Genomic DNA, 21,078 nt, shown 5'->3' on the forward strand with positions numbered 1-21,078 from the left:
CAGCCATCCATTTATTCATCCAGCCATCCAACTTTAAAAGGAACATACTGTGAGGGTCTACCAGTGGATGTTAATATAGCTGCTATTTATGACAAGTATGTGAAGCCTCCAGATCCAAAAGACTTTTGGAAACACCTGATGGGGAATTCTGGGAATTGAAGTCCACAAGTCATAAAAAGGGCCAGGTTTGAAAACCCCTGGTATAGGCAATAATGATCTGACATGGATAGAGAAATTTCTATCTATAGCATGATGGTAGCCATAGATCCTTCAGACATTAAATGAAGTTGCAGGACCAGAGTAGCAAAAACAAAAATGTGAATATCCTGACTGAGAATAGAAATTTAAAATCCAAGTTCTACTCAATAGCATAATCTCTATGTCTGGTTTGTGCTTCTTTTGATGAGCAGGAGGATTTCCAACATTCTTACTTGTATTTAAAGCTGGCCACAGCACGATGGCAGTTAGAGATAAGTGCCTTAACATTCACAAAAGAGAGATGAAATGCTGTCACATTTCTTACGTTCTGGAAGGTTATGAATGGATCTTCAATCGATTTAAATTCCCTGCCTCTTTCTTCTCTTTTCAAGGAATGCAATGCTGTAAACACTTAAAGGCTAAAGACATAAAACGGATTCTATGAATTAAAGGCAGTTGTTTCCTGAAATTACCATAAATCAAACCAAATTCTCTAGCTTTAAAATATAACGAAACCGGCTTCAGATATAATGTCAAAATCATGTTATAAAATTGGACTGGATCTAACCTACAAACCCTCAACTATCCCTAACCTAGTTGCTATTGTGCTTTTGTATTTAGGTATCAACTCTGCAAATAAACCCACCAGCTATTAGTCCACAATATTTTGAGCAAATCCATAAAAATAGTAGTTCTTTCTTTTTTATATATAAGTGAGATAGATTCCATTTCTCTCCACCCTTTACCTAAGGAAATCAAGGTGGTATATATGATTCTACTCTTTTCTTCTCATCATTTTTCCTCACAACAATCCTGTGAGTTAGATTAGGCTGAGAGTAACCATGTCTGTCAGAAAATCATCCCATGGACTTAAAGGCTGAGTGGAGATTTTAAAGCCAAAATTGCTCCTAGGATATATATTTTTAAAAAAAACAACACACAACTAAATGGATGACAATGAATTTTATAGAGCCTTCCACTAAAAAATATTTGACTCAAATTTTAAACTAATAAAGAAGGGGAGGTTTGCTGCATTTAACCAAGGATGATGCTGTCATGGAATCCTTTTCGGCCATATTCTCTTATCTTGTAGAAGAAAACATGACATTTGGGGACAAGGAATGGATAATTCATGTCTCCAGTCCAGGACATAACTAGCAGTTAGCAATAATCTGCCACTAGCTGCATGTTTAGCCAATGTACTAAGGGAGACAGGAATCAACAATTTGTATAGGCTGTATTCACGGCTACACAACATGAATACAGCCGCAAAGAAAAAGCTTGTTGTTTCTTTTTATTTTGTATTGGTATGTTCTGTTCAAGAATGAATTTGATTGCCTTGGGAGGTGATGATGACACTCTTAGGTCGGGGTATTTGAAAGACTGGATAGCCATCTGTTGGTACAGATTCCTACATACGGTAAGGGCTTGGACTGGATCAGTGTTCCCTAACCATGAAAAATTCAGATATGTTGACTTCCAACTCCCAGGATTCTCAGCAATAGCCATTCTGGCTAGGGAATTCTGGGTACTGGATGTCACTCCTCAAGAAGTTACCAAGATTGGGAAATTTTAAACTATATTATCTCCAACTCTTATGTTATGATTCTATAATTCTGAGTCACTGAAAATGCTTCACTGAACTACACTTTACCAAGTTAGTTTTATTGCCCAAGTTGGAATACCCCACAAGGAGCCACACAGCATTGGATGAATTACGCCATGCAATCCATCCCTTTACTCAGGGTGGGGACCCAAATTAAAGGCTTGTTGATAGGTGGACGATTAGCCTCTTCTTAAATACATCCAGGAAAGAGACCCACAAATCTCTTTATCATCGATTCCTCTGTCAAACTATGTTTACTGTTAGGGACATTTTCCTAATGGTTTATAGAATTTACCTTGGTGAAATTCAGAGCCATTGTTCTGCCCTGAATTCTGGAACAAGAGAAAACAGATCTTGACTTTGAACAGTGTTACCTTATTTTGCCTTAGTCGTGTTTTCGTTTTTTCCTGAACGAAAGGTAATGGTAAAGGTTCCCCCGCACATGCATGCTAGTCGTTTCCGACTCTAGGGGCCGGTGCTCATCTTCATTTGAAAGCCGAAGAGCCAGCGCTTGTCCGAGGACGTCTCTGTGGTCTTGTGGCCGGCATGACTAGATGCCAAAGGTGCACGGAACACTGTTGCCTTCCCACTGTAGTGGTCCCTATTTTTCTACTTGCATTTTTACCTGCTTTCGAACTGCTAGGTTGGCAGAAGCTGGGACGAGTAACAGGCGCTCACTCTGTTACGAGGCACTCGGGATTCAACCCGCTAAACTGCCGACCATCTGATCAACAAGCTCAGCGTCCTAACCCACTGAGCCACCGCATCCCCCTTTCCTGAACTAACCATCCCTATTTTTGCTACTGTGTTTAGCTACCATATCCACTGTAGAGTTTACAGATTCCAAAATACAGGCCAACAGAGTACTCTAGCAGAAACAAAATCATGGCTGTTGACCCAAAAGAACTTGGGTTCCCAACCTGGAAAGTAACTCAACCCATCACGCAAAATCATGTACACATATATATTTTTGCAGTCTACAAATAAAGCCGGAGAGAAATATTAATTAAGTCAGACCAGACATTTTCAGTTTATTGGCTCTGCTCCTTTCTGGATCTCTGCCAGAGGTCTTGTGGTTAAAACTTGATGTTTGTGATACAGCCATTTGGAGCATGAACATATGCGTGCACCATTCACATAGGCTGCCTTCACACAGCATGCTAAACTAAAATGTGGTTAGCTGATTTATGGGTTCAGTGTGAATATTGCCACTGTGGAGGGCCTTGGGATTAGGCCGGAGAGGGAGTACTTCTCACTTCTCTCTCTGTTGCTCCTTTTTGTGCAGAATTAGCCCACAGACCTAGCTTGTCCCTCAACGCACTGGCATCAATAGTTAAGTGCTCAGATTGCATTTTTCCTAGGTCATCACAGATCTTCCCTTCCAGGCTGTTTTGTGCATCAAGTCCAGATTTGCAAACTATGCATTCACTCCCTGGCATCCTAAAGCTCAGAGGCCTTGGATACATCCTCTATGAGTATGTGTTGGCAGGGACCCAGATCCTTCTGGAATGGAGTCAGTGCAAATCCCTGTAGCAGAATTAGACAGTCCAGCAGACTCTAGATATTTGAACTAAAATTTCCCTTCCCTTCATCTTGGTGGATGGAGCTGATGGGAGTTGGTCCAAAACAAAAGTAGGACACTTGCTTGTCCGCACCTGCCCTGGTTAAAAGTCTTTTTAACAGATTATCTCCTCCCAAATTGGAAAAGGAGGGAATGTTAGGGAGCAGAAGAAAATCCCTTAGTCTCTTCAAATCTTTTTGGCAGATAAACAACTGAGATAACTCCAACTTCGCAAAACTTACAGAAGACAACCTGATACTGTCTACCTTTTGGGGACCTTTTAGTCACACTAATGGGCCACAATACTTAAATGGCACTAGGTTGGTTATTCCTTGTCAGAACTGAGTGTTTCTTCAGATCTATACCAATAATTCCCAACCACGTATCCCCCCATACGTGTCCAACTTTAATTTCCATAAACCCCGGCCATTACTGATGTCAAAGCCTATCTGAAAGGGAAATTGGAAATACCTTGATTGACCAACCAGATTTCTTTTTACCATGACATGTAGCGTCTTGCGATGACAGCATTTACACCCATGCATTCCATTTTTAAGTATGTTTTACTTATGTTGATATTGCTTTCTCTTTTTCTTCAACTGTTAAAAAAGATCTGCTAGCTACACACAGGGCCATCAAAAAACATTTCTCGCTAGATCTTTTAACTGTGGTTTTGATAACAATACCGACAAAAATAAATTATCTGCTAAAGGCTGCAATTTAATTATGCCCCCAATGTCTATGGAGATTCTCAGTCATCCAGGTCATAGTTAATCCCAAAGATGCTTTTTCACGAGGCAACTGGACTTTCTTGTTTTCCTTTGAAGACGTTTTGCTTCTCATCCAAGAAGCTTCTGAGCTGAAGAAGCTTCTTGGATGAGAAGTGAATTGTCTTCAAAGAAAAAATAAGAAAGTCCAGTTGCCTTGTAAAAAAGCATCTTTGGGATATGCCCACAATACATGCTCACACTTACTGGGAAAAGGACAAGTGAAAATCTTAATTTGAGCTGAAGATGTCATTTAATACCTAACACAGTTTCATACATTGACTTCTGAAACTCTGAAGATATATTCCTCTTTACGGCTTTGTTTACCAACATAATGAAAAGAAAAACAATCTCATCTTAAAAATAAATTAATATAGCTTGTCAAAAAGGCAACTGTTCTGTACCAGCCTGCTACCGGCCCTGCAGAAAAGGTAGGGACAACCCCTTTTACAAGAAGGCAAGAGGCTGGAATTACGCCTGCCAAATTTATTGCTAAAAAAACAAACGGAACAAGACAAACCAAGAAACAGGAGCTTTAAGAAACAGGAACTATCCAAGCGGTTGCCTTCAGCAAACCAGCCCTCCCACACATTCCCCTTATATAGAGTTCAGGGCGTGGCTTCTCTCTGCCTCCTTCCGAGGAGCCCCATTGCCTTCCTCTGTTTGCTCCTAATTGACTGCCTCCTGCGTCGGGCGTCCTTGAACAGTGCCAGCTGTGGGTCATCTTCATCCACGCTGTCAGGCTCACACAGCTGAGTCTCCGTGGTGACCAAGTGGGAGGGGCCTGGCTGAGGGCTCTCATCAGCAAGATCTTCAACCCCCTCGGCAAGGTCTTCAACACCCCCCTCCTCCTCCTCTGATTCGTCCGACCCAACTGCCGAACCCACAGGCTGACCCTGAATCACAACAGCAACTAGAAAACATTCCAGGAATAAGTTGTTTTTTGGTGGCAAAACTGGACCAGTTGACGGACACCGAATTTTATAGCAAGCCCATAAAATCAACTTTTTTCAATATTAGCTAAATGACCTTGATGTTCAAGTTCACATCACTGGGATATAAAGAAATGGGAAGGGTGGATTTCCACATTCACTATTTTTTCAATCTCTTAATACATACTGCCTAGAGTACCCCATGGTTGAGATAGGCGGCAAATAAAGTTAACAAATAAATAAACAGGTAGACAAACAGACAGACAATTGTCTAACATAACTTGTATATGAGAAAAGAAGATAGGCAATCATTAAGGATGTTTTAATTTGTGTTTCTGTGCTGAACAGGGGGTTGCACTCAATGTCCTAAATAGCCCCTTTCAGTTGTATGATTTTATGATTCTTAGTGTATCACATCTATATATCATACCAGTGCTATCAAATTAGTTAGATCGGCTCTCAGACTGTGATGTTGCTATCTAAAATAAACAGCCCTAATAAATCACAGGAAGGCTAAAAGAAGGGCAACCAACACTTAATCAAGAGCAAGGTTTTTCTCAATCTTAGCAACCTTAAGGTATGTGAACATCAATTCCCAGAATTCCCCAGCCAGCAGAGCAAGTTTATTTATTTACTGTTTATTTTATTTAAGAGAATTTGTATGGCCACCCACTTACCCTCAGTGACTCTTGGAGGCTTACAAAAAATAAAAACCCAATATACAAATGGTAAAAACAGTACCCTCTCCACACCATCCACCAAGTTTGAGAAGTATTGATCTAGATCAGGACTTTTCAATCTTTTCACCCATTGTACCACTTTTAGGATATGGCAACATCCGAGTACCACCAGTCGCCTAGCAAGGTGTCAAAAACTTGATGACCAAAAAAAAAAGGAAAAAAGTGATGAAGTACAGGTAGTCCTCGACTTACAACAGTTCGCTTAGTGACTGTTCGAAGTTACAATGGCTCTGAAAAAAGTGCCCCCCAAACCACAGCCGAGCAAGACACCTGCCTGCCTGCCTGGCGGCGCTCTTCCTCCTGTCCGAGGTTTTCATTGTTGTGAGCATTTCTGTTGAGGATTGGCAGCGGGGGTGGGGTGGGGGTGTTTGGTTTTTATTCCCCCCCCCTTCTGCTGGGTGGTTGCAGCAGGTTTTGGTCACTTCACATGATCCTGGGACACTGTGACCATCATAAATATGAATCAGTTGCCAAGCATCTGAATGTAAATCACAAGACCCTAGAGATGCTGCAACATTCCAGCTGATTGGCGCTTCTTCTGGGCTCAGGTGAAACGCCAGGATCAGCGCTGAGCTCCAGCTGGAGCCTGGAGCTGATCCTGGTGCTTCCGCTGAGCCCTGACAGCCCTGCAGCTCCAGCTGTCTCTCCCTCAGGCTTGTGTGGTGCTGCTATTCCCCTCCCCCGCTACCACTTTTCTAGGATGGTCACGTACCATCTGCCAGGTGCCAATGTACCACAGGTGGTACCCGTACCACTGGTTGAAAAGCCCTAGAGTAACAGAGTAACAAAATAACAGCGTTGGAAGGGACCTTGAAGATCTTCTAATCCAACCCCTTGCTCAGGCAGGAAACCCTGCACTATTTCAGACAAATGGTTGTCTAATCTCTTCTTCAAAACCTCCAGTGTTGGAGTACCGACAATTTCTGGAGACAGGTTCCACTGATTAATTGTTCTAACTGTCAGGAAATTACTCCTTAGTTCTAGGTTGTTTCTCTCCTTGATTAGTTTCCATCCATTTCTTCTTGTCCTGCCTTCAGGTGCTTTGGAGAACAGGTTGGCCCCCCTCTTCTTTATGGCAGCCCCTCAGATATTGGAACACTGCTATTGTATCACCCCAGTCCTTGTTTTCATTAAATTAGACACACCTAATTCCTGCAACTGTAGGTTTTAGCCTCCAGAATCCAAAACATCTCTATTGCTCTTCTCTGCACTTTTTCTAGAGTCTCAACATCTTTTTTTATATGGCAGTGACCAAAACTGAATGCAATATTCCAAGTGTGATCTTACATTTGCGTACTTTGTTGTCACATGAAATCCAGCAGCCATGCTTTGCAACTTGCCAAGACATTAGTGTCTGCCCTTTCCCCACATCGCATTGGCCCATGGTTGGAAACTTTGCAATATGGAGGGAGAGGGACATGAGGAACCATTGCAGAATAGTCAGAACAGAAAAACAGATGGTTACACTCAAAAGTAAATTATGGATACTTAAAAAAAAACTTTGCTATTGCAGATGGCAACTGTTAGCCCAAAAATGGATGATCCCAAAAAACTAAGCTGTGAACCATAATAGGAAGATTTTTTCAAAAAAATGCTTGAATAAAGCAGTATCAATCCACTTCCCCCCCCAAAAAAAAGCTATATGTAACTTGAGTTTAAATTGAGGGAGGGATTAATTTTTAATGTTTGCCAATGATCCTATTGCCTTTGAAGGCACTGGTCAGTGTCAAATATCAGGATAAAGGAATTTTTGTGTGTGCTAAATATTGCTTTGGTGCCTTTTGCTATCTTCATAAGTAAACACATTAGAACAGCCTTCCTTCTATCTGGTCCCTTCCATATAAATTTTGGATTATAGTTCCCAGATCTCCCAGGCATTGGTATGTGGGGAAGTTACGGTTGGGAGGTGAGGCTGGATTAAATATTTATCTTTTTATTAGGATATGTGGTCTTCGTTGGCCTTGCATATTTGCAGTTGACTTTGGATGGGGGTAGGCTAAAATATTGCAAAATCAAACTAAACAAATACATGCAAACCAGTTCTCATCAACTATGGTAAAGTGTTTCATCCATCAATGGGTTTGGGCAGAGTTGTGTTTAGAGGATGCTGTTGGATGAGTTTCTGTGTATTTTCTGCAGGGGTAAAAAATGGCAGACGTCCCTGCCCATAGGTTGTTTTTGCAAAGTCTCATGATCTATGGGTTCATGTTCTGTGGTTATTTAATTTAATTTAATTTAATTTAATTTAAATTATGGGACTTATATGCCGCCCTATCTCCCGAAGGACTCAGGGCGGCTAACAACAATAAAAACAATAAAACAATAAATACAAATATTAAAAGAAATTAAATTTTACAAAGCCCCACTAAAAACCAGTAAAAATTAAAAACATAATTAAAACCCCCAATGTCAGTCCAGGTTGACCAGTTGGAAAAGGTATGTCTTTAGGTCACGACGAAAGGAACAGAGATCCGGGGCCATCCGAAGTTCTCGGGGGAGCTGATTCCAAAGGGCAGGCGCCCCGACAGAGAAGGCCCTCCCCCTGGGGGTCGCCAGCCGACATTGTCTGGCCGACGGCACCCTGAGGAGACCCTCTCTGTGTGAGCGCACAGAGCGATGGGAAGTCGTTCCTGGCAGCAGACGGTCCTGCAAATATCCCGGGCCTAAGCCATGTAGGGCTTTATAAGTAAGAACCAGCACCTTGAACCTCACCCGGAGGGCAACTGGCAACCAATGCAGCTCATGCAGGAGGGGTGCAATATGGGAGTATCGGGATGCTCCCATCACAACCCGCACGGCCGCATTCTGCACCAGCTGAAGCCTCCGGGCTAGGCTGCAGCAGAGCCCCCACAAATAATGAGGGCCACCTATACCATTAATGAAACTTGAAAAGAGAGGAAAGGGGGTCAAGATCCCATTAACGTAGTTTTCAATATTTAATCAATTTAAACAAGCTCATCTTTGTAACTCTCTTATCTTTCTTGCTAAGGATCCCTTTGCAAATTCTGACGCATGGTTCCGAATTGCTTTTTTTCTTTTTATTGTTTGTTACAGAACCGTGCTAATTAAAAGAGATGTTAGCTGTTTGGTTCAAAGACCCTAGAAAAACCTATTTATCTTTCAATATATTATTACTTGTCCCAGCTTCTGCCAACCTAGCAGTTCAAAAGCACGTAAAAATGCAAGTAGAAAAATAGGGACCACTACGGTGGGAAGGTAACAGCATTCCGTGCGCCTCTGGCGTCTAGTCATGCTGGCCACATGACCACGGAGATGTCCTCGGACAAGCGCTGGCTCTTCGGCTTTGAAACGGAGATGAGCACTGACCCCTAGACTCAGAAACGACTAGCACGCATGTGCGGGGGAACCTTTACCTTTACCTTATATTATTAATAGATTAAAATATATCTGGATTATTATTTTTTTAATCTGCATAGCTGTACTTGCTTAGGCGGAAAGCCCCTGCTGCTGCCACCATCCCCAAACTACCAGGACTAGTCCTGGACCCCTAAGAACTGCAGAGCTGCAGTGGCCCCTGCTCTCCCAGCAATGCAGCATTAGCAGCAACCATGTTTGCATGCATCCAGCTTGCCACTGGAGTATTGGATGAGAGATGAAGGATCCCATACAGACCAGTTTCTGCATTGGTGTTATCTAGGCTGGAAGTCAAGACTGGAGAGGACAACACTTCTTTCCTTGCAAGTTCTCAGAATGCTGGCAGTTATCAAGCACCAAGGGAGTTCCAAACTATTACTATTATTGTTTTGATTTTATTGCTAGGGTTTTATTTATTTATTTATGGTGTCAATCTCCCTGTTGAGAGTACTAGGAGGAGGAAGGAGTATTAGGCATATTCACCACCTTGAGTTAGTTATAAAAGCAACAACAAAAGTGGGATATAGCACTTAGCACCAGCACCAGCACTTAGACTTATATACTGCTTTACAGTCCTCTCTAAGTGGTTTACAAAGTTAGCCTATTGCCCCCAACAGTCTGGGTCCTCATTTTACCAAACTGGGAAGGATGGAAGGTTGAGTTAACCTTGAGCTGGTGAGGATGCAACTGTCAAACTGCTGGCAGACGGCAGTCAGCAGAAGTAGCCTGCAGTACTACATTCTAGCCACTGCGCTATCACGGCCTACTGCTCCTTCCTCCTCCTCCTGCTCTCAACAGGAAGACTGACACCACTGCCAAATTTATTGGTGTGGGTGTTTCATAGGAGGAGGGGCTGTTCTGGCGGTGGTATTGAAACCGTCTTTAGGAATCTGAGGGTGACACGGTGGCTCAGTGATTAAGAAAGCTGGTAGCCCAGGTTTGAGACCCGAGTGTCACGCGACAGGGTAAGCTCCCGTCCTTGGCCCAGCTCCTGTCAACTTAGCAGTTTGAAAGCATGCAAATGCAAGTAGATAAATAAGTACTGAGGAGAACATGACATGGATTTTGTAATTGGTTAACTAACGCGGTTATTTTGTATTTTAACTTGACTTGTATTCTCTCTTTTAAAATAATGTTCAGGTTGACTGTAGATTGGAATGTAGGTAAACTTTCATCCAATGGTTGTACGGATTGATTGGATAGCTTTTAACATTCCTAAACTGAAAAGATAAATTTACAGAAGGATGTCCTGGAGATTATCTCCTGATAAGAAAAAGTTTCTTAGTGTCAACTGGCATCTGGTTATCCAACTTCAAACAAGCTTTGTAGTTGATTTACTGTGCAAGGAGGGGTTACTCTTATCTTGTCCAACCAACTTTCCTCTTTCATTTTTCTTTGTTAACTCTAAAAAGGAATGTAAGATAAGATAAGATAAGATAACCTTTATTGTCATTTTTTACTGTGGGCACAACGGCACACATCAAAAATGAAATTTAGTTGCCCGCTCTCAAACTGAAACACATACATGACACATACCTAAACATACTATATACAACATATGTATAGACCCACACACCCCTACATATATGTATAGACCCACCCCTACATATACATAACAAATAAATATTAAATACTATCCATTTTGAGTATATAACGGAAGGATGAAACTTGAGAGTTCACAAGGTTAATGCTGTATGGAATGAAACTATGGCTGAATCTGGATGTTCTGCTACGGATACCACGAAGCCCCCTCCTCCCAGAAGGTAACAACGAAAACAGGTTGTGAAGAGGATGTGTAGTGTCAAGATAATCTTGCGGACCCGGCTCAAGCAATGCTTCTGTGCTTTGTCCTGGATGGGAGGGAGGGAACTGCCAATGATCTTTTCAGCCACCCTCACCACACTCTGCACCGCCTTCCAGTCTGAAGCAGTGATGCTTCCAAACCAGACTTGATGCTGTACGACAGGAAGCTCTCGGTCGTCCCCCTGTAGAAAGTGGTCAGGACAGGGGAAGGAAGATGTGCTTTTCTCAGGCGACATAGAAAATGCAGGCGCTGCTGTGCCCGCTTCACCAGTGTCTCACTGTTGAGTGACCAAGCCAGCCTACTCGCTAGCTGCACACCCAGGAATGTAAGATGTAATGGAAGATGGATCTCGGGGTTCTCCTTTTCATAGGAAGATCCCACTTTATCAGGGTACCCTAATAAACTGCTTTTAAACAATCTCCCGACTCGGTTGCTTATTGGGAAGGTAAACCGAGGCAGAACCTAGGGTCAGATTTAGCTATCGGTACCACTTTGGTAACAGTGGTAACAGCGCTCCATGACATTATTTATTATTTATTTATTAATTAGATTTCTATACCGCCCTATTCCCGAAGGACTCAGGGCAGTTTACAGGGCAAAGTTAAAAACAGTTAAAACAGTACAAAAGTTAAGATAAAGTTAAAAATAAAATAGGATTAAATAACAATAGCCCAAATTTAAAATTTAAATTTAAAATTTAAAAATGTAAAACCCCTCAGTCCAGGCCAGATAAATCAAACAACCAGGTTTTTAGGTCCTGGCGAAACGAACGTCAGGGGCGGTCCGGAGTTCCACAGGCAGGTCGTTCCACAGGGCAGGCGCGCCCACAGAGAACGCCCTCCTCCGGGGGATCACCCGCCGACACTCACTGACTGGCGGCACCCTAAGGAGGCTCTCCCTGTGGGAGCGCACAGGACGATGGGAGATTGATACTGGCAGCAGGTGCTCCCTAAGATAACCCGGACCCATGCCATTTAGGGCTTTATAGGTCCTGCTGGCCACATGACTGTAGAAACCTCTTCCGCCAGCACTGGCTCAATGGCCTTGAAACAGAGATGAGCACTGCCCCCTATAGTCGGCAACGACTAGTGCAGTAAAAATCCACAGGGGCTTCTTTACTTTTTTTTTTTTAACCTTAGGAATCTAATCATCGGTTATGCCAGGCATCCTTCTCTGAAACAGCAGATGCAGTTCTGGGATTTGCCCTGTCCGAAGACGTGGGTCTCTTCTCTCTCACGGTTGCATTCTAAATTCTGTTTGCCAGGTGGAGAGATAAGTTTCCAACGCCGACACTAATGAAGTACAATGATTCTGGGAACTTGAGTTTGGGAAATGTTTATCCTGGAAATCTATGCCACTTCCAAAGCAACTTCATTAGAGATGGTAACAAGTTTTAAAAATACTTTAAATTATATCTTATGGAAGTGGGGAGAGGATCGATATCTTGTTGGAGAGCAACTGCAATGTTAATTTGGCTCTGCTAAATTATACGTACGTTTGTATTTGTACAGGAAATTTTTCTCAGAATTTTTCAAACCAAACCAAATGAAAAGAAAAGAAAAAGCAAACAGACACTTGAAATTTGTACTTTCTTGTCTTAGTCCTGCAGTGTAAGAAATAAAAGCCAAGAGCTTCCCTACGACGCCTTAGCATTCATGTCCATGCATTTATATGGAAAATATTTTTTCCATTGTTTGATAACATCTGTTAGTTTTACTTCCTGTATCATTACAGACTTATTATTGTTTGGATTTTTGTTAACCAAGATGGGTTGGCTTTGCCCAGAGGTTTAATTTCTAGGGGAACTTGAGAAAATTTAACAACTTCTGATACGTAATTTATCAAAAGATAAGAAGCCATAATATGGATTCTAGTAAACGACTTTTATTTATTATAATCAAATATCTTGTGCTGTTTCTCCCTCCAACTTTACATAAAGGGCTAGAAGCAATTGTCTTGGGATGGGAAATATAGTTTCCATCTGTTTTTTTGTTTTGGTAACAGTCTGGAGTGTTAATACTGTAGTTTACTTTTGACCATGTGAGAACTAACTTTCGCTGACTTTATCAAATGACTTTCACTTAACAGATGGAATTGATCCCATATACATAGAATGAAGGCTATTGCTAAGCACATTGATTTGTGCTTAGATTGTAAGCCACCCTGAGTCTTCGGAGAAGGGCGGGATATAAATGGGATTAAAAACAAAAAAAAATGTACCACCATTTTTTGGATTTATCCTCTCAGCATATTTTGATAGAGTCCTTAACACACTCTAAAAACCGAAGTTAGGTATCTGTAGGCTTTCCATCACTGCATCTAGCCTATATTTAGTAATATAGTGGCCTCTAATATCAACCACAAACGAACTGAAGCACTTGGCTCAAACGTTTGTAAGGATTTTATACAACTTCCTTCTGTGCAACTTCCATTGGCCTAATAAAGATCCTGTCCCTGCAGAAGCTGATGGAATTAAGCAGGCTTGGACTTAGTACTTGGATGGGAAATTACAGGGAATATCAGGGATATAAACTATACTTGGAAGTAAAAAACAACCATAACAAAAAATCAGTGATAAACCCATCCCATAACAAGGGCTGTCTTCATGGAGTCATCAGAGGTTAGCTTGAGGACATCTTTATAATTTTAGTTTTCCCCATTCTTGTACAGTAGCTGTGTGTATTGGAGTATGTCCTGGGTGGTGGGAATTGAACTTCAATATAGCTTGAGCGATGAGGGCTCCTTGGTGCTCCCCGAGCTTGGTTGTTTTCTAACTAGTTTGGGTAATGAAACATCTACAAGAAAACAATCAAGCTCAGAGAACACCAAGCAGCCCTCATTTCAACCCTGAGCTACAAATATTCTCCTTTATCGATATTGAACTATGTTTGGATGCAGGGAGTGTTCAAGCCACCCACCCCTGCAAACACATTGTCCACTATACTTTTCATAGTTTCTCTTGGCAGCAACAGCATGTGAAATACCATTGCACAATACTGCACTATTCCAGCCTATAGAATTTACATCATCGCACACATGTAAAATAAGCACATCTGTTCTGCTTTGTGAGATTTCAGTTGAAGTTTGCAGTGGAAACCTGAAGGATAACATGCACACAGTTGACTCAAACTAACAACATGCTAGCATCATCTCCAAGAGGCAGTAAGAGGGAAGGGGGAAAACGGACTGCAGTTGGCCAGAAGGAGATACAACGGGGGGTGGGGGGAGATAGAAACAGCGGTACTCCATGACTTGATAATATTTTGTGACATAATATTGGTGCGATTATTTGCAAGAGAGAACCAGACTTTCAACTAGTATAAGAGGATTAGACTGGGAGCATGGAGGTTCAGTTTGAAATCCTCCATCACCCAGTGAACTCAGTGGGCAACTGGAAACTACAGCAGTCACTTTTTCTTAGCATAATCTACTTTACACAGTTGTTGCTGTGAGGAAAAGAATAAAGGATGACCTTATAAAGGCCACCTTGAAGGTCTTATCACTGAAAGGCAGGACGTAAATCAAAAATGGTGGAACGAGCTTCACAGGACTTAGAGGTCAGTTCCCCCACTCAGCCTGATGTTCATTGCTGACTTGGGTCAGGTATGATCCTAGTCCAGGGGTAGGCAACCTTGGCTCTTTTATGACTCGTGGACTTCAACTATGCTGGCTCAGGAATTCTGGAAGTTGAAGTCCACGAGTCATAAAAGAGCCAAGGTTGCCTATCCCTAGTCTAAGCTAACTTGACAGTGTTACTGTGAAGGTAAAAATAAAGAGGTAAAGGAGAACCATGTGTGTCACCTTCGGCTCCTATAGGAAATATTGGATATAACCTATGTAATGTATTGGGCCTGTTTTACTTGAACTGTACCAGTGTCTTGATCGCTGTTGGAGATTGCTTAATCAGGGAGTTGAATAACGGTTGCTGGCTCCTCAGACAAACAGTCTCCAGGACCACCATTGGTTGGCTCTAGGGCAGCAATAGGCTCCTTCAAACCTATTGGCCGCTGCCTAGTGGCCAGCAGTATAAATAGCTGCATAGAAGCCTTGGTTAACAGTTCAGTTCCTGCATTCAATAAAGCATGTTCCTACCTGAACTCTCTCGCCTCGTCTCCTGCTTGCTGCAAAGAACCCAGTACACAACAACCTATAACAAATATATCTACAAAACAAATCAGATCATCAAACAATATCTTTCCTGTAAACACTGATGGGAGGGGAGGGGCGAAAGTTATTGAGGGGTTTTTGTTTATTTGATTTTATTGTTTGTTATTGTTTTATATAATCGTTGTGAGTCCTTCTGGGATCTGGTTTTATGATGAGCGGCCATATAAATATTTTTTAAAGAATAAATCTTAAATAAGTTAAGAGACTAAAACTATTTAGTTGTAGGTCCCAAAGGTGCCTTTTAAAAGGCAACTGAACTTGCTTAGTTTTTTTTTTCTTTCTTAAAAACGTTTCACTTGTCATCCAAGAAGCTTCTGTCAGAACTGAGAAACGAAATGAGTCCAGTTTCCTTTTATAAAGCACCTTTGGGACAACCATGACCTGGATGTTTGGGAATCTCCATAGATATTTAGCTGTTATTTACTAGGTACAGAATATATCTCAGAGTAAATCAGTGAACTAGGTTGGCCATTTTCCCATATGGTAGACTCCCACTTAAATATCTTTAAGTAACCTTATCAAATTTAAACAAAAGTTTGAGGATGGTAAAAAAATCTCCCATGTTCTATTTTTAGGGGAAAAAAAAGAGTTTCCAAACAGGAAGACTTAGAGCTCATTTTTAGCTTTATTAGTGTCTCTCCAACCTAAATTTATAAATAAGAGGGACCTAAGTTGGTCATCATTATTTTTTTCTAAAGTACACAAACATACATGTGTAGCTTAAAATATCCACGGGAAATATCTATAGCTGGGAGACATACTCTGAGCAAGAAAGAAGTTTCATTTGTGGGTGGGAGTGAGGAGCAATTTCAAAATCACATCTAGCAAATATCCCTAAGGCCACCAGATTTTCCAAATACACATCTGCTTGTTTTGCTCCAGTATCATCGTTCATGCTTTAATTCTAGTGAAATTCAAAACTGAACATTTCGCACATTATCGACATGCCCAAGTATGTCTTGTCAGTCCATGCTTGTGGATGTGGTAACATCTTGACTTGCAAAGTAATTTCTTTAATGAAAGACCTTAGCTTACACAGAACAACATAAGCATGTTCAGGATAAGTTTAGTTTCAGATTTGCTTGCACTGGCATGTATGGGCCCAAACTCTATAATCCTTATCGTTGCTAAGGAATGCTGTCTGTGGCATGGGTATGACAAAAGCTAGTAACCTGGTCTATGCCTTCTCTGAAGTATTAAAAAGTGTTAATAACTAATAATGTGGGCTCTCACTGATTTTAGTAGGACTGAAGGATGACTGACTTCCGTGGCATCTCATCTACTGCGGTTTCATAACTGATGGATTTCCTAAATCCAAGATCAGCAAGCTACCAGCTGCATCCCTGTCCAGACAGCATGCTACCAATCTACTTAAAGGATACTATTTGCAAAAAAAAAGTGAGGTTTCTGGTTACTATTGGAATATTTCCATAATTTTAGAGCAACTCTTTCAGCCCAGCCATGCTTGCTACCTGTATCATACACAGATTCTTTTGCAAAGTTTGCAAGACGATTTCTCCGTATCTGAATGATTCTTCATTGCACGGACAGATAAGCCATTCATCATACAGTCCAGGTCCAACTGGACCACCCCAGCTTAGTTTGGTTAGGGATTCTAACATAAAAACTAAACAGGGTCATCAGGAAGACACCAAAGAAATCTACCACTGTTTAGTCGCATCTCTGCTACCAATAGTTCCTTGATGACCTTGGGCATGTCACTTGTTTGTGAGCTTCACTTATTGCCTGTCCATCTCCTTCCCTACCGAACATTCAACTCCTTAAGACAAGGAAACAAACGGATGGGAATTCATGCCAATACCATCAGGGTAAAATAAATGTAAAGTTCTCTATTCTCCGGACGAGGCATCCATTTGCCCTGCGACTCCTGTGTTCCCCCTTTGCTTCCCAGTTGCTGGGCCCCCCAGAAACAATCTGGTTTTTACCTACGCCCCCCCCCCTCCCATCTCCAGGCCAAAAAAACAACAACAACATCCATCCTTCTGCCCATTCAGAGGGATATTCTTGAATCACCTTTGGATAAACTGCCTGCCGCCACCACAGTCAAGAAATGATTATTCAGCAAAATTGGCCCTTCCTTATTCCCTGCTGCCTCTTCGGTTTCTTTTATCCATCTGCTCCAGATATTTATTATAACGATTCGGGGGTGGGGTGGGGTGGGGGGGTTTGATAACAACTCCCAAACATGCATACACAGACATACACTGGCAAAATACGCAAATGTCTCCTGTCTCCTAAACACAGGATGTCTTCCTTTTTTTTGCCACTGCAGAAATCCACCCCCCCACACACACACCTTTTGAAGCCTCAAAGCTCATTCTACCCACAGACACACAGAAATTAAAGGCCCCGGGAGAGAGGCCTGTGGTCTTGAGTTTTCCTGCATCATTGCAGAGAGATGGATAGATTTGCCCCCCCCCCCACACACACACCTCCCCTCCAGTCTTCCCTTCAGTGCCTGACCAAGAAAGAAGACAGATTTGCATAAAACCCATTCTTAGGCATTTATTTAAGCGGTCCCTCTTGTAACCAAGCCCATCGTAGATAAACTGCACAGTCAAATCAGCATCCCTGCGGAGTTTTTTTTTTTTTAAATCCCTGTTCCATTCATACGGAGTGCTGCAGCAGGGGAAGCGGTGGTGGTGGTGGAGGAGAGGAAGGTAGATAGGCCTTTCCATAGTAGTCTTCACCACCCCTAGTTTCAGTCCTCAGATCCAGAGTCCCCACAGGACGGAGACAAGAGAGCAAACAGATCAGGATGCCTAGGTCCCCGTCCCTAAGAGGTTATTTTTGTAGCCTAAATCTTTGCGCTGGGTTCCCCCCTCCCCCCCCCCCCCCATTTTGGGTTTTTCTTCCTTCCCAACCAAGCTTGGTCATTGCAGCAGTTTTTTTTTTTATTTTTTTATTTTAAAAAAAGGATCAGCGGCACCTCTGACACCTCCTCTCCTTCAGGCCCCAATTGCCTGGCAAATCAGCTCGGAGAGCAGGCTTAAAAGTGACCCAACCATGAAATCCATGGCTTACCTTCCCCTCTCTGTTTTAAGTGGTTGTGCCCCACACACTCACACACACACACACACACACACACACCTCCTACAAAGACAGAACACACATCTCTCTACCACCATGTACACATTGTGTCTTCGAGGAATCTAAGGGCACTTGCAGCTAAGTAGTAATATAGCTGTGGCCTTTTTTAAAAAACCTATGCCTCTTTTAACTATTACAATGCTATTTCTTGCAGGTTATGAGCATGCCAAACACACTTGAACAGGGAAAACATTTAGTGCTCACCTCTAACTCCAGCAAACTCCAGCCCAGATAAAATTAACACTATCTTTCTTCTCAGAGCACTCCAACATCGCCAATGCTATCCCCCACACCCCACCCCATATCTACCTCCCCAAAAGCCTTTTGCCCTAAGCAGAGCTCCCATTTACTTCTCTTCCACCCCCTCCCCAAAAAAAACCAAACCCAAACCTCTAGGAAAGTAGGAACTCAACCTTCTCTTAACACCTTCAACTCAGAAACCCCAAACGAATTTCCAGGAGAGCCCTACGCTCCCCCACCCTCTCAACCCCACCTTTAGTCTGCCATAGGATCAACAGTTCCACTCACCTACCACCTCAGCACCTTTTTATTTTATTTTATTTTATTCCTCCCACCAGGTCGAATTAACCTGGACTGTTTGGTCAAAACACCCCAGATGTCCCTTTATTACCCTCTGTTTTTAGATACATCTGAGGCCAAGATGAAGGCAATTTTCTCAGCTGCTGAGCTTGTCACACCATGCCCACCCCCATGAAACGGGTGCACTCTTCCCATAGCCCACTTCCAAACCCACCAGAGACTCACCGGTTTGCCCTTTCCCCAGAGTCTTCTCCAGCCGATAGGGCCCCACATACTGAGCATGTTGCTGGCTCTGCTGCGACTGGTAGGGGTGGACCCCACCTGCTTCTTTGCCACCGGACATGGCTTTTGTCTGCCGCCCTTCTGAGCAACAATCAGAAACAGGGGGTGGTGGGATGGGAAGGGGTACAGCAAGGCGAGGCAAGGCCCCCCCAGGCCCCCCCTATAGGGACAATACCGAGGCCGGCATCCTGCTGGGTTTAGCGGGAGGGGGATGCTCTCGGCATCAGGAAAGGGAGGGTAGAGAAGGAGGAAGAATGCTACAGCCCGGGTACCAGCATCATTCAGCTGGTCCAGCCAAGGATGATGCTGTGGATGAAGGATGTTCCTGGTGAGGCTCTTCTCCTGGGCTGGTCCTTTGCCTCCTCTCACTGCAATCTGAAGGGATCTCTCGCGCTCTCCCCTTACATCAGCATCCGGGCAACTGGGTGACAGACACAATCCAGGTTAACCCTTGGCGGAACAAAGGCAGCGCCTCCTCCCCAGGCAGGGGGGAAGGGGTGGGGATGAAGGGGCGGGGTTGGGATGAGGAAAGGGAGTGGGGAAAGGTTTCTGACGGGCTGGGCTACGTGGGGCTGTGGGGTGGGAGGGCTTAGCGAAGTTTGGGAGCACTGGATGAGGAGCATGGGAAGGAAGCAGGGTACTCAGCTGAGGATTGCAGGTTCCTGTTCTGGTAGGGGAATACTAGCACGCCTGTAAGCTTTTACATGGGTGTGGGCACAAGTGAGTGCATGCACTCACCCAGTTGTATGTAATGAGTTTTTGCAAGGAAGAGATGAATGCTGATTTTTATGGGGGTGGCAGTGCTTGTGTCCATGTGTTTGGTAGACAGAGGGATTAACAAGAAATCAGGTGTGGTCATAGATGGAGAGGGGGTGGCGGGAAGGAGAGAAAATGTGTGAGAAAGCTGCAAGTTCTCTTACTTTTTGTTTATGTCATGTAATCTCTTGTATATAAACAAGCTGAGATTCAGTATGGTTTAGTGTTAGGATACTGAGCTAAGAGTAGTGGGGGGGGGGGACCCAGTTTCCAGTCCCCTTTTAGGCATGACAGCTTGATTCAGTCACTTTGTCTTAATGTAGAAGACGAAATTTTAAAAAACCTGCCTCTCTGCCAACCTGCATTGGATCAGGGAGATAGTTTACAGTCCACGTCCTTCAATGAAAAGGCCTTCACAGAGGATCAATTATTTTATAACAATAAAATGAAAGCCAAGTCTGTCCCTGGTGCGTTTGGCTTGTAGGTAGGCTGTAGTTGGTGTTTAGATCAACACTTTTATTAACTGCATGTAGTTAACTTTAATTGACCATGATAGGCTAAGCCAGGGGTAGGCAACCTCGGCTCTTTTATGACTCATGGACTTCAACTCCCAGAATTCCTGAGTCAGCTATGGGAGTTGAAGTCCATGAGTCATAAAAGAGCCAAGGCCTACCCTTGGGCTAAGCAGTTAATTACTTGGATGGAACACCATGAGGAAATTTTAGCTTGAGAACTAAAAAAAAATCAATCTGAAGGATTTAAGCAATGGTGTATTTCAGTATTTCTGCATAGTTGCCAAAAACAAAAACACGGTCTAATAGTCTACCAGGCATCAAACATGACTTGATGGAAACTTAAGGGGAAAAAAAGACATCTGAAGCACACTGCTCTCACGCAATCGGAGCAGAGTATCTTGAAGAGGTCTTATTGCTCTAGAATGGAAGTCAGCCAGCAAAACAGAAAAAAAAATAGTTTTGTACTAATAACTCCCTTTGGTTTTACCTTGCAACTCAACTGAAAAGCACTGCTATCTCAGGTGGAGACTAATTATGCTTTTCCTTGCTTTTCTTTCTTGCTGTTTTGGTTTTGGGGAGAGATCAGAGGTCACCCAGTTCTTCCTTATAATTGCAATGTTGGAACAGGAATGCAAACCACAGAACTTCATGGGTATACAACAAAAGAGTCTTTCTCAGCCAGATGCCCTCTGCATTTACTGAGTTGATAACTCTAAAAATTCCC

General features: G+C 42.8%; 1 protein-coding gene across 2 annotated transcripts in view; it reads right to left on the reverse strand.

Moving 5' to 3' along the window:
• The window catches only part of LOC308676223 (serine/threonine-protein kinase BRSK2-like), a gene marked incomplete at both ends in the record, with an annotated part of 73,713 nt that extends 54,569 nt beyond the window's left edge, over positions 1 to 19,144 (reverse strand). For both annotated transcript variants that reach the window (XM_081342023.1, XM_081342022.1), the window contains one exon: positions 19,027 to 19,144. In XM_081342023.1, coding sequence (XP_081198149.1) covers positions 19,027 to 19,144 — 118 coding nt within the window. The remainder of the gene's footprint in view (positions 1 to 19,026) is intronic.
• Between the last annotated feature and the right edge of the window lie 1,934 nt (positions 19,145 to 21,078).

The sequence above is a fragment of the Vipera berus genome (assembly GCF_964194415.1).
Source record: "Vipera berus genome assembly, chromosome: W".
Taxonomy (NCBI): Eukaryota; Metazoa; Chordata; class Lepidosauria; order Squamata; family Viperidae; genus Vipera; species Vipera berus.